Source organism: Muscardinus avellanarius (assembly GCF_963383645.1).
Source record: "Muscardinus avellanarius genome assembly, chromosome: 18".
NCBI classification, from domain to species: Eukaryota; Metazoa; Chordata; class Mammalia; order Rodentia; family Gliridae; genus Muscardinus; species Muscardinus avellanarius.
This window is the reverse complement of record NC_137804.1, coordinates 41350905-41364344: the sequence shown is the minus strand read 5'-3', so window position 1 is coordinate 41364344 and position 13440 is coordinate 41350905. Positions and strand designations below refer to the sequence as shown.

Here is a 13440-nt window from a genome sequence, read left to right as displayed (position 1 = left end):
GGCCGGTCAGCGGGAGACGCCACCCCTGGCCCCCGCCCTGGCCCCCCACTCACAGAGCCCCTTGGAGATCATCACGAGCTTGCGGGGCGCCAGGTTGGGCAGCCGCGGCTTGATGAGGTCCTCCACGGTCACCGCGGCCATGGCGTTGATGCTGGTGGACGCGGTGCTGGGGAGAGCCGGAGTGGCCTCAGGCCTCGAGGCTTGGCCATGTTCCCAGGCACCCGCCACACCCGCCGCCTGCCCCCTCTACCTGCTGGCCCGGACCCCACTTAGAGCACAGCAGAGGTGCTGGTGACCATGGTCCCCCTGAGCGGAGATGTCCACCCTGCCCCATCCCAAAGACCTGAGATTCTGAGATAGTCTGAGGAGAGCGAGGACCGGCAGAGCAGAAAGGCAAGCTTAGGGCCGGAGGAGGAGGCTGTGCAGGACCCCAGCTAGAGTGGGGGGCTTGCAAAGGGAGGGCAAGGGGCATGTCCTGAAGTCCCCAGCCAGAGTGCCAGCCCCCGAGGGGAGGAGTGGGGACAGGATATTTTTTTTTCAGGTGGGGATGGAACCCAGGGGCATTCTACCTACGAGCTACACCCTCAGCCCTATTTTTTATTCTTTATTTTGAAACAGGGTCTCACTGAGTTGCTAAGAGCCTCATTAAGTAGCTGAGGCCGGCTGTGACCCGCGATCCTCCTGCCACAGCCTCCTGAATGCTGGGATGACGAGCGTGCGCCCCCACGCCCGGTGCAGATGGGATTCTTGACAGCAATATCTGTCACATGGCACATGCCCAGTAAACTGGCTTGAAAAGGACAGAAGGAAGAGGAAGAAACCTGCAGGCGGCAGTAAGGAGAAGAAGCCGCAGCTGAGGGCCGCTGCAGATGCTGGGCCAGCCTCGCTGGGACACCTGCTGGGAGCCCAGAGCAAGCTGGGGACAATGGACAGGCCTCGAACATTCCACACACAGAGCCAAGGAGGGACGAGGAGGCCCCGGGGCTGGGCCGGGGCTGACCTGCTGACAGACGCTCACCTGAGGGTGCCGCTGTAGGCACAGGCCAGGAAGAGCCCAGGGACTCCGGGCAAGTCCTTGAAGATGTCCAGCACTAGCAGCGGCATGTACTGGGGGACACTGGGGGTCAATCTCCAGGACAGCAGCAGCCCCAGGCAGTGTCTGATTGGCTAGCGCTGAGCCCCAGGCCATATGGAGCCCGGTGCGGCCCGGCATCCACATGCTACTCATGAGGACTGTGGGGCCATGAGGTCACAGCTACTCATGAGGACTGGGGGGCCATGAGGTCGCAGCCGGAGTCTGGCCCGGGACGGCACAAATCATGAGAGCGTGGGACCTGGCCATTACCATCCCCAACCCCGGCCGCGCAGGCTGGCCCCGCCCCTCTCCTTGATGCTTCCAGGGGCCTCGGAGGCGACCCACCTGGTCTGGGGAGGAGATGCGCCCCGTGAGCAGAGGGTCACAGTCGCTGTAAAACGCGAACATGACGCCGCCGCAGCACGCGGCGCTGCTGACGATGAGCAGCAGGCCCAGCTGGTTGACGAGGAGGGCCCTGGGGGACGGGCAGCCTCAGGGGGGCGCCGCCCCCCGCCCCCCAAAGCCCCGCCGCCCCGCCGCCCCGCATACTCACAGCTTGGCCTGCCTCTCAGAGCGGCAGGCCACGTAGCGCTGCACCTGCGCCTGGTTCACCCCGTACATGGAGAGCCACACCAGAGTGCCGCCCACCATGAACGTCCAGAACGTGTAGCGTCTCCGCGGGTCAGGGTCAAAGCTGGGTAGGGACAGGGGAGATGCCGTCACTGATGTCACCCTCCCAAGGGCCCCCGGTAATCATGCTGGGCCCTCTGGGGACATTCGGAGTGGGCTTTGAAGTATGAGTAGGAGCTTGTCAGACTGACAAGCTGAGTCATCTAGGTAAGTAGAGGGCTTGTTTAGCGTGTACGAGGCCCTTGGTTCCATCCCCAGAAAAAGAAAAACCGGTGTGTGTGTGTGTGTGTGTGTGTGTGTGTGTGTGTGACTGAACCCAGGGGCATTCTCCCTTGAACTACACCCCTAGCTCTATTTTTTTTTTTTTTTTTTTGGTACTGGGGATGGAATTCAGGGGCATTCTACCTACGAGCTACATACCTACATACCCAGCCCTAGTTTTTATTCTTTATTTTGAAGCAGGGTCTCACTAGGTTGATGAGAGTCTCACTACTTGCTGAAGCTGTCCTCAAACTTGTGATCCTCTTGTCTCAGCCTCCCAAGTACTGGGATTACAGGCAGGTGCCACCGTGCCTGGCTTTTTCAAATCGTTGTTGTTGAACTAGCTCAGAGAGGCTTCCATCCCCAGTCTGGGCTGGGTGGAGGGGCAGAGCTGGACTCGGGCTGGACTCTCCCTCCCCGCGGGTCAGGATTAGGAGGAGGGTTCCCTGGGGCAGTGGTGGGGAGCTGGCTCCTCCTCAGGTGTAAAGGGGCCGCTGCGTCTGCTCGCAGCGCCCCCTTCTCTCTTACTCACTCCATCAGGTTGATGCGGGAGTGGTTCTGAACAAGGGCTAGCATGTGACCCGGCCCTCCCAGGAGCAGGACTCCGCGGGCCAGGGTGACCCAGAAGCCGGAGAGCATGACGGCCACCTGGAAGACGTCGGTCCACACCACGGCCTTCATGCCGCCCTGTGACACAGAAGCAGCCAGTCAGGCGTGCGCCTGGCCGGCCCAGCCCGGCTTCCGGTGGTGGGGGGAGGCCTGGCGCCCCTCGCTGCCTCAGTTTCCCCGTCTGTGTAAAATGGGGTCGACAATCCCTAGGCATGGCTGTTGTGAGAATCAAGTAAGCGCCAGGATTCGGCAGTTGCAAGGGCTCCGTGGTCATTTACCACCATCAGCTGCAGGAATAGCCCGTCAGAACACTTCAGCCCCCACCACCTTGGACTGTTTAACCTGGACATGGGGCCCAGACCACAGCAAGCCCGAGACTTGGGACTGGAGCCCAGAGAGGGGAGAGGGAGCCGGAGTGTGCAGCTGGTGTCCCAGGATCTAGCCATGCCTGAAGCTTGCATAGCCCTACATTCTGTGCACGCGCGCGCGCGTGTGTGTGTGTGTGTGTGTGTGTGTGTTACTGGGGATGGAGCCCAGGGGCATTCGACCTCCAAGCTACACCCCCTGCCCTATTTTTTAGTCTTTATTTTGAAACAGGGTCTCACTAAGTTGCAGAGGGCCTCACTAAGTAGCTGGGGCTGGCCACAAATCTTATCTGCCACCCTGCCCAGCTCTCCCTGCACTCTTAACGATAAATATTTCAGATCACTTTGCATTATGAAAAGGGGAAACAGGCCCGGCCAGGATGAAAGCTTTGGGTGGGGGTAAAGAGGAGGGAGGGAGGGTGCTGGCCGGGAGACCGCCGTACTAGAGACCCAGCGTGCACAGGCCCCGGCTGGGTGGGTTCGTCCACCACTCACTACAGTCGTGTAGAAGGTGCAGATGATTCCGGTGGACAGGAGTGACGCCCAGATGTCCAGCCCGGTCACTGTGCAAAAAACACCCTGACTTAGGCCGCCTGTGGCGCACACTGACTCCCAGCGTGCCCTGCTCGCCCTGTCTCCTCCGGGCCAGCCTTCTCCTTCTAGCATCCTCCCTGATCTCCCAGTCAGACCTTGGTTCAGGATGAGCGCAGGTGCGTAGATGACGATGCCGGTGTAGAGCACCTGCGGGCGGAGCGCGGGGCGGTGAGGCGGGCTGGTGGGAGGGTCTGGCCAGGGGGGCGGTGCCAGGTGGGAGGCGTGGCCGAATCTCACTTGAGAAGGACCTGATTGATGGGGCAGGCTGAGGGCGGGGCCTCGCTGAATTGGAGTCCTGAGTGGTGTGCCAGGATGTGGGCGTGGTCATTCTGGGTGGGGCGGGGACTCGCCGGGTGGGGCGGGGCGTGGTCCTGGATGGTGCCAGGGCTATGGGCGAGGCCTCACTGGGTGGGCGTTTCCAGGATTTTGGGGTGGATTGAGGGTGTGGCCTCGCTGTGTGTGCTTGGTCATAGAGGGTGGGGTGGGCTATGGGCGAGGCCTCTCTGGGTGGGCCTGGTCCTGGAGGGTAGGGTGGGCTATGGGCGGCGCCTTGCTGTATGGGAGTCCTGAGTGGTGGGCCAGGAGGCAGTGGGCGTGGTCATGCTGGGTGGGCGTGGCCCCGTGCGGTGTGGGGCAGGAACTCAAGGGGTGGGGCGTGGTCCTGGATGGTGGGGAAGGCTATGGGCCAGGCCTGGAGGGGGTGGGCGTGGTCCAGGTTGCTGGGCGGGTTGAGGGCGTGGCCTCTCTGTGTGGGCGTGGCCACGGGTGAAGGGCGGGCTGGGGCGGGGCCAGCGAAGGCCACACTCCCATTGGGTCTCCAGGGTGTGGGCGAGGCAGAGGCCACTCACAGTGGCCACCAGGTACTGCAGTGTCCCGCAGAGTCGGACAGCGCGGCTGAAGCGCAGCTCCAGGTACTACAGGGAGAAGCCGGGAGGTCGTGGTCACCCGGACAGGCCGCAGGAGGCTGCGGTCTTGGTTTTCTTGGTAGCCGCCCTCCCTCCCAAGGCCAGCGGCATCCCGCTCGTGGCCGTCCCAGGGCCTTGCCCAAGGCGTGTGCCCGGGAGCACGGTCTCTACGCGCACACGCGTCCTCTGGCTCTCTTCTGGCAGCCGGGGTCCGAAGTGCACACGCTAGGAATAGCGCCCGCGGGCCTTGGTGTTGGCGCCTACTGTATTCCAGACAAGATTACAATCGCTTTCCTCTGACCTGGAGGAAGATCTCATCATTTCCTCCGTCGCAGTTAGAAAGCCCGAGTAGAGAGTTGCACCCCCTTGCTCCATTATCAAAACGGGCAGAGCGGAGGTTTGCAGCCCCGAGGCGAGGGCGCACAGTGGGTGCGCGTGGCGGGCATGTGCGAGCCCGGGGGCGCGTGCGCACCCTTGGGCCGCCCCCCACCCCGCCCGGAGAACCTGGAGGGACGCCTGCGCTTCTCTTCCTCCTCCCTCCCCTCGCCCCGCCGCCTGGGGCCTCTTCCCAGAACCTGCCCGGTCCCTGCGGCCCCAGCCCCAGCCGCAGCCCCGCCCGGCCGCTCCCCTACCTGGTAGGCGCTGGTGAGGCCCAGGCGGTAGAAGACGGGCACGAAGACCAGGGCGGTGAGCAGGGAGCTGAGCAGCTGGCCCAGGCACATCCAGAGGAACTTGAAGCCGTAGCGGTAGGCCTCGGCCGGCACCCCCAGCACCTGCACCGCCGACATGAAGCTGGCGGCCAGCGACAGCCCGACGGGCAGGGCCGCCAGGCGCCGGCCCCCCGTGAAGAAGTCGTCGGCGCTGCGCGGCCCGCCGCGGGCCAGCCCGACCCCCAGCCCGATGCCCGTGGACACCAGCAGCATGAGCGCGAACACCCCGTAGTCCCAGGCGCTGAACGTGGCCCGCGCCCCCGGCCCCGCGCCCCCCATGAGCGCGCCCTGCTCGCCGCTCCGCGCTGTCGGTCCGTCCCTGCCGCGGCCGCTCGGCTGGCTGGACGCAGGTCCGGCGGCCCGGGTGCGGCTGCGGATTTATTGCGCTCCGGGGTCAGCGCTGCCCCGCCCCCCGGACCTTCCCCAGGAGGCGGGAAAGGCCGCGCCCCTCCAGGTACCCCCGCCCCGCCCGGCCCGGGCGCACGTCCCTTGTGGACAGGCGGGGACGCGGCTCGAGAGGGTAGTTACTGGCCCCCGCCCACAGCCGGCTGTGCTGGGTCCCGCGCGCCATGGGGAGCTCGGCGACTAAGACATCGGGCCCTTTAAGAGCCTCGGGGTGCTACGGGGGAGATGCGGGTCTGGTCCCCTCCCCTGCACCCTGACCTGCTCTTTTCCTGGAGGGGGGAGGTGTCCTCCATCGCCCGCCTCTGGTGCAGCTGTGGGGGCCTCTCAGGGCTGAGACCCAGAGGCGCGTCCTTGGGGACTCCTTGGTGCCTCAGCCCCCCACCTGTGAGTGGGGTGAAGTGGCCTGGGACGCGAGGTGCCCGCACAAGGGCCTGGCGGGGAAGAGCGCCTCAGCTGTTCATGCGCTCATTCCTTGGTTTCTTGGACAAGCACGCACTCAGAGCCGGGGTTGGCGGATATTTGCGGCCACTGGGCTGTGCACACATGGAGACCCCCTTCCTGCCGGGGAAAAACGGAGCAAAGCCTCTATCCTCATATACTTTTTTTTTTTTTTTTTTTTTTTTTTGCGGGTGCAAGGGTGGAACCCAGGGGCATTCGACCTCCGAACTACACCCTCTGCCCTGTTTTTTATTCTTTATTTTGAAACAGGGCCTCACTACGTAGCTGAGGCTGTCCTCGTACCGCGATCCTCCGGTCTCAGCCTCCCGAATGCTGGGATTACAAGCGTGCCCACCACGCCCGGCTCCTCACATACTCTTAAAAATTGCTAACTTCAGGCTGGGCGTGGTGGCAGGTTCAAGCCAGCCTCAGAAATTTAGTGAGACACTGTTTCCAAATGAAATAAAATATAAAATAGGAAGCTGGGTGTGTTGGCCCAGCTTGTAATTCCAGTACTTGGGAGACTGAGACGGGAGGATCCAGGTTTGGGGCCATCCTCAGCTACTTAGTGAGGCCCTCTGCAACTTAGTGAGACCCTGTTTCAAAAATAAAAAATCGGGCCAGGCGTGGTGGCGCACGCTTGTAATCCCCGCGCTTGGGAGGCAGAGACAGGAGGATCGTGCTGGTTCAGAGCCAGCCTCTCTGGCTTAAGAGACCCTGTTTCCACATAAAGTTAAAAAATAGGTCTGGGAGTGTAGCCCGTGGGTAGAAGGGCTTCCAGGAACCCCAGTACCACCATAAATAAATAAATAATCGGTCTGGGGGTGTAAATCGGAGGTAGAATGCTCCCGGGTTCAATCCTCACCCAAAAATAAATATAAAACAGGGCTGGGGGTATAGCTCAGAGGTAGGATGCCTTTGGGTTCAATCCCCAGCACCACACACACACACACACAGGGGCTGGGGTGTAGCTCAGAGGTGCCCCATTGAGTCCCCAGCCCCCCATGGGTATGAGGATCAGTTAGTCTTCTGCCATGCTAGCTGGGCGACTCCTCACCACAGCGTCTGCAGCGACTGGATGGGAGGCGGCGGCTGTCCCCTCTGCTCGCTTAACCTCCGCCTCAGCTACTTAGCTCTGCACGTAGACTGTTGGTCATTCAAGATAGCTTTTATCCACAGATGCACTATCAGGCTAACTCGTCCTGGACTTGCCAAGTCCCTCCCTTCCCACCTTTTCTCCTGATACTGGGGTTGGAACCCAGGGACATTCTACCTCTGAGCTATATCCCCAGCCCTATTGTTTATTTTTTCTTTAGAAACAGGATCTCACTGAGTTGCAAAGGGCCTCAGTTTGTAGCGGAGGCTGGCCGTGAATCTTGATCCTCCTGTCTTAGCCTCCCACATGCTGGGATTACAAGCGTGTGCAACGCCTGCTCCCTTTCATTTTTTTGGTGGTACTGGGGTTTCTGGAAGCCCTTCTACCTCCGGGCTACACTCCCAGACCTATTTTTAATATTTTTATTTGGAAACAGGGTCTCTTAAGCCAGCACGTCTGGCTTCGAACCTGTGCGATCCTCCTGTCTCAGCCTCCCAAGCGCGGGGATGACAGGCGTGCGCCACCACGCCCGGCCCCTTCCCACCTCTTAATGCTGGACACCTGCTAGCCTCCATGCCTGGGAACCGATCATGAAGAGCAAGAGACAGACGGGTGTGGTGGTGCACGCTTGTAATCCCGGCATTTGTGCAGCTGGGAGGCAGAATGGCCCTGGGTTCCATCCCCAGTACCAGGAAGCAGCGGCTGTCCCTCCCCTCGTGAGCTTGTACCCAGCTTTGCTCGGGTCCTCTATTCCTAGCCCCATCCGTGACAGCAGTGTGGCCTACCTCCCTCCTCTCCACCCTCCGGGCAGGGAGCAGAGCACCCTCAACACATTTCTTTCTCTAGACACTGATTCTTGACCTTTTCTGGGGCTGAGCCCCTGGAACCAGGCTTGGCAACACTGTTGAGAAAGGTGGCACCCATACCCACCTGCCCCACGCAGAAGAGGCAGAGGTCTGGAGATAACCAAACAGGGGATGTGTTTGAGCCACATGAGGCCTCAGTGGAGAAGCAGAGGGACCCTGTGGAGGAATGCTGGGGAGGGTGGGTACAGCCAGGGTGGGCCACGGGGTTCTGGAATTCTGCAGGTCAAGAGGAAAGGCCCACAGGGCATGGGGAAGCCAGCCTCCCCTCCCAGGACTCAAGATTCTCATCTTCCCAGGGGCTGGCAGGACCCAGCATAGAAACTGGCTGGGGCCCAGTGAGGGTTCATGAGTTGGACTTCTGGCTCTGGACTCCAGGGCCCTCTTGCAAAGCAGTCCTGGTGGTGGATTATAATGCAGGCCTTGGGGCTCCCCAGTGGTCTGGAAGCTTGCCCAGTCAAGGCGATCCTCCTTGCCAAGTCAGGCTGTTCAGTCCTGGGCCCCTGCCTCCAGCCCCACCCTCCACAGTTGTCTGGATGGGCCTAGGCCTAGGTCCCGCTGGCTTGCCCATCTTGGCAGCGGGTGGAGGACGTCCTGCACGGCAAGGCCTCTGGTGTGGTGCAGCACCCTACACTGGCTCCCGTGGAGCCAGCACCTAGGGCGAGGGTGTGGACAGTGCCTGCATGTGGCTGAAGATACATGCTGGCCAGGGAGCAATGTGGCTCTGGGCTCTCGGAGGTCAGGGTGGGCAGCACTGCCAGGGGGAAGTGACTGCGCCCAGGGCTCCTGAGGCTAGGGCGGCAGCGGCCCTCCCTGGGCTCACCCTTCCACAGACCTTGGCCTCTTGCCCTTCACCCCAGGCGGGCCAGGGCTCCCAGGCAGGGAAACCGGCCGGTACCTAGTGTTCTAACGTGAAGTGGGCCGCCCAGCTCCACAGCCAGAGGCACCCACAAGGCCCGCTCGCCTTCCTGCCATGTGTTGACACAGCCAAGAGGCGCCGGAGCACCAGGAACCGTGCCCGCTCCAGCCAGATGCACTCCCAGAATGCACCATGCTCCCGTGACCACGCGGCCACCCCTAACGGGAAGGGACTCAAGTATTTCTTCCCTGGTTGGCACCAAAGTAGAGATCCCATTACTGAGAAGGCCTTGTAGGCAGAAACCAGAGCAGGTAAAATAATGAGAAAACCCAGCAGCCAAGGAGAGCGCGCCAATGCAAGTCACAGGTGAGGAGGCTGGCCCAGCAATCTACAAGACGCAGCTTCAACACAAAAGGGCCGAGGGCAGAGCCCGGTGCTGGGGGATCCTGGGTCCTAGCCTGGCAAAAACAAAACCCAACTGAGCCGGTCAGAGCGCTGTGCGCGCACCTGTTCTGTACTGTCCAGGCGGGGCACCCCACGCACCCTTCTGCACCTATGCCTGCTCAATCCAGGCGCCTGGGACACTGAGCTGGGCTAAGTCTCAATGACAGTCCACGTGGACACCCATTGGGAGACTAGGACCCAGAGGGCCGGGACTGCCCAAGGTCACGTGAAGGAGGCCCCTGGGCTGGGCACTGGAGGGGCTCCCTGTGGTGGGACCAGCTCTCTGGCCTGCCAGATTTTCCAGGCCAAGGCTGTTTCCTAGAAACTGGCACCCACGGGGAGATCTTAATCTCCTCAGGCAGGAGCCCATCCAGGCGGAACAGGTGCCAGAACAGCGGGTAGGTGGTGGCTCCATGCCTGCCCAGGACACCCCAGGTCCCTGTGCCCAGGGCACTCAAGAGCCTTGGCTGCTCCCGGAGGCTGTGTTATGTTTGCACGAGGCCCTCAGGATGTAGGGTGGCCCGGGGGCCTCTCTCAGCAAACTCCTGAGCTCTGCAGAGCACAGAAAGAAAACGCTGCAGCCGGAATCCCAGGAGGGCGCTCCAGAGTTTATTGGGCAGCCCCAGGGCGCGCCTAGAAGAAGGTGTTGGGCCTCTTGGTGGTGAAGCGTGGCTTGTGCTGGCGCCGCAGGACCCGGTGGGGCAGTGGGAACTTGATCTTGGAGTCCTGTGGAGAGGACAGAGGGGGGTCGGGTCACTTGGGTGCGCCACCCAGCAGCACACCCAGGGCCCTCCCCACAGGGCGCGGGCACTCACGTGGAACTGCTTGACAGCGGGCCGGCGGCACTTGCTGGCGGCGATCTCCTCCACTTTCATGATCTGGATGGAGTGCGCGCGGGCGCGGTGCCGGGCGCCCATGTCTCGGTCTGCAGAAAGGGCGGGGGTCAGGCATGGAGGCTGCCAGGAGGGGAGTAGCAGCCCGGGCAGCGAGGGGTTGTAGAACCTCCAAATTCACTTTGAGGGGCACAGCCACAGCCCCCAAAGGCGACGAGATCCGTTTGCTGTCTGCACCCCTGTTTAAACCGCGGCTATGAGAGACAGCGGTTCTTGGGTTGAGGTGCAATGGCGGGGGCAGCTCTGGACAGGGCTGGAGCAGGCTCGGGGGCCAGGAGGCCAGCACGGGGAGCCCGCCTGAGGGCAGGCGGCCGTGCCTCTACCCAGGAGCTCACGCAGAAGGTAACGGGCCCGCGGGCGCTTACAGCACTGGGTGACGGCCCCCGCCGTGGTCAGGTCCCGGTACTCGCGGTACATGTTGTGGGTGCCGCTGCGGGAATCGTAGCGCAGCCAGATGCCGAAGTTCTTCACCCGCAGCGGGGACTTCTCAAACACCTGCCCAAGGAGGGAGCGGCGTGAGCGGCGAGGCGGCAGGCAGAGCCCCGGCCCCGGCCCAGATCCGCGGGCTCCAGACCCCACAGCACCGCCTTTGGCCACTGCCCGCACCCACTACAGCACACCTGCCCGGGCGCCCTGGCCCTCCCACCTCAGTGAGGTCTGGGAGCGAGGGTTTACCGGGCTAGAACCAGGGGAGTTCTGCCCTCACCCTTATTCATGGGGTCCTCCTAGATGTCAGGTGAACGGGAACCTGCCACCCCGCTGCCTCAGCCCCCACATTCTGGGTCACAGGCGCCGGCCCGGGAGGCACAGGCGCTAGTGCCAGGACTCGGCGCCAGGGAGCCCGGAGAACCCGGCAAAGTGGGTCGACTGCAGACGCCCCGCACCTGCCCACAGTAGACAATCTCCCCCGAAGACTTCTTCATCTTCTTCAGCTGAGACACAAAGTACCAGAAGCGGGACTTGGCGACCACGTGGTTGGGTGCGAAGATGCGCATTCGGTAGAGAGGCGGGGCGCGGCACTTGGGGGTGGGCAGGCAGCGCCCCACCACCTTGTACTCCCGAAGCTGGAAGAGACAGTGGGGCGGTGGGAGGAGGCCCAGGGCAGGACAGAGACCACCTACCCGCGCCCCCTCCCAAGCCAGTGATGGCCAGATTTGGAGCCGGAACAGGAAAAGTGTTAGAGTATTAAACAAAGGTGACTCCATCTGGACCAGAAATCCCTAGTTCCTGCTCAACACGGGCTCCCCGCTTCCCATAATGCCCCACTGTGCTGCCTAACCAGCCACTGGCTCATTAGACCCCTCTGCTTAAGGGAAAGTCCCATTATCCTGTTTAATCCCAATCTAACACCCCTGTAATTAACCACCCCCCACACCAAATCTCTCCTTAAACAACCTATACAAACTGCTATTCTGTAAGTGGACATGGCTCCCACCTTTCCTGGAGACCACTCCCAGGGTCTCACTCCACTAGACCCTGCAGGGCCACTGAGCAGCCCCTAGCCTCCCTCCTTCCCCCAAACTTCAGAGAGCCAGGGGAGGGGAGTTCTCACCTGAGCCCCACCCCTCCCCAGCCCTATTTTACCTGCCATCCTTCTGGCTCAGCCTTCTAAGCACCAGGCCTGCACTTCTGTGTCCACACACTTGGCTCTGGGGGTGGAACCCGGAGGCTTTCTACCTCCGGGCTATACTCCCAGACCTATTTTATATTTTACTTGGAAACAGGGCCTCACTAAGTGGCTGAGAGCCTAAGTAGCCGAGGCTGGCTTCGAGCCTGCGCGATCCTCCTGTCTCAGCCTCCCAAGTGCGGGCCACTACGCCCAGCTGGCTGCGGAGACTGGAAAGGATAGCGGTGGTTTGCAGACAGCCTCAGCTACTTAGTGAGACCCGGTTTCAGAATAAAAATAGGACAGGGAGGTGAATGCCCCTGGGTTCTAAACCCACAAAAAGAAAAAAAAAAAAAAGGTAAAGCCACGATCTTGTCCCCGCAGCCTCCGCCCCCAAATGGGGGGGGGCTTTTTTTGTGGTACTAGGGATGGAACCCAGGGGCTTTCTGCCTCTTATATTCTCAGACCTACTTTATACTTTAATCTGGAAACAGGGTATCACTAAGCCGCTGGAGCCTAAGGAGCTGAGGCTGGCTTCGAACCCGTGCAATCCTCCTGGCTCAGCCTCCCAAGGGCTGGGATTACAAGCGTGGGGCGTTGGCAACGTGTTGGCAACTGGGGGGCCTTTTTCACAGCCCACTCTAGATAAAACCTAACAGGAACCCATCTGTGCCCCACCCTCGGCTCCCCGCGAGCTGCCAGGCACACGCTGCAGGACCCTGCTCAGTGAGACCGGTGAGGTCCCATCCCGTGTCCAAGCAGGAAGGGGGCGCCTCCTCTCCGGTGCGGGGCTTCAAGGCAGCCGGGGCACAACGTTCCCAGAGAGGATATCGAGGTTAGATAGCTGTACTTGACCGGTCTACACGGGAGGCGGCACTGGGAATTGAATCCAGAGAAGTTTCTACCTCTGATCTACGACCCAAACGTTCTTCCCACGCCAGAACCTGGTCTCTTTAAGCTGCAGTCTTCCCATCCCAGCCTCCATGCTCTCCCAGCCTGGCGGTGACCTCCCCACCCTCTGGTGTCCCCAGCCGACGTCAGCGCTGAGACCCGGGGTCCTCCCTTCGGGTTGCTGTTAACCTCAATTCTGATTTTTCTGCTACACTCGTGGAAAAAAAACCTCTGGTCCCGCCCACCCGAGTCCATTTTGCGGACCGAGAAACTGAGGGCTGAGTGCGGTGGCGCAGCCCAGCACGTGGCGTGACTGCCGCCCGCCCGGGGAGAGGGAATCGGGCTCCGCGGCCAGGCCTCCGCACGCGGCGCGCGCCATGTTGGCCGCAGCGGAGGGCGTCGGCGCGCCGCCCCGGGGACCTGGACGCGGGCCCGCGGCTCCCGCTCGGACCACGCCACCCGACCGGCCCCCGGATGCGGCCTGTGCCCCCCACCTCAGCCCCCAGGACCCACCGCACCCGACTTACTGTGCCCGAGGCCTTCATGGCGGTCTCTCCGCGTCCGCCGCCACTCGAGAAAGGAAGTGCTCGCCTTCGCGCAGCCGCTCTCCAGGGTTCATCGCCGGACGTCCCGCCCTCTCCAATCTGCGCTCCTATTGGTCTACTGAACCGTCGCTCAAAGTGGTCGGCTTTCTCATTGGCTGCAGATCCAAGCCTAGTCACGACCGGGCCGCGCTTTACGGAGGGACTACATCTCCCAGGAGGCAGTGCGGTGACAGGTACCTGTGTTCCCGGCG

At 62.0% G+C, this 13440-nt stretch overlaps 2 protein-coding genes across 2 annotated transcripts in view; both read right to left on the bottom strand.

Annotated features, from left to right (window-relative positions):
* The window catches only part of SLC5A5 (solute carrier family 5 member 5), a gene marked incomplete at both ends in the record, with an annotated part of 10627 nt that extends 5199 nt beyond the window's left edge, over positions 1-5428 (bottom strand). Inside the window, 9 exons of the mRNA XM_080715432.1 lie at positions 54-166; positions 1019-1107; positions 1421-1550; positions 1629-1769; positions 2499-2653; positions 3436-3503; positions 3630-3681; positions 4383-4448; positions 5072-5428. Coding sequence (XP_080571558.1) covers positions 54-166; positions 1019-1107; positions 1421-1550; positions 1629-1769; positions 2499-2653; positions 3436-3503; positions 3630-3681; positions 4383-4448; positions 5072-5428 — 1171 coding nt within the window. The remainder of the gene's footprint in view (positions 1-53; positions 167-1018; positions 1108-1420; positions 1551-1628; positions 1770-2498; positions 2654-3435; positions 3504-3629; positions 3682-4382; positions 4449-5071) is intronic.
* A 4427-nt stretch (positions 5429-9855) lies between these two features.
* Positions 9856-13205, bottom strand: RPL18A (ribosomal protein L18a). Its single transcript, XM_080715245.1, has 5 exons — positions 13172-13205; positions 11032-11211; positions 10513-10642; positions 10070-10179; positions 9856-9980 (listed from the first exon to the last, which is right to left on the bottom strand). The coding sequence occupies exons 1-5, from the start codon at positions 13187-13189 to the stop codon at positions 9888-9890; spliced, it is 531 nt and encodes a 176-aa protein (XP_080571371.1). The 5' UTR covers positions 13190-13205; the 3' UTR covers positions 9856-9887.
* Between the last annotated feature and the right edge of the window lie 235 nt (positions 13206-13440).

Coding starts and splice junctions, on each gene's coding strand:
- RPL18A (XM_080715245.1), bottom strand. Junction 10,643..11,031: donor AGATTGTCTACTGTGGGCAG/GTGCGGGGCGTC, acceptor CTCCTTGGGCAG/GTGTTTGAGAAGTCCCCGCT. Junction 9,981..10,069: donor CCGCTGTCAAGCAGTTCCAC/GTGAGTGCCCGC, acceptor TCCTCTCCACAG/GACTCCAAGATCAAGTTCCC.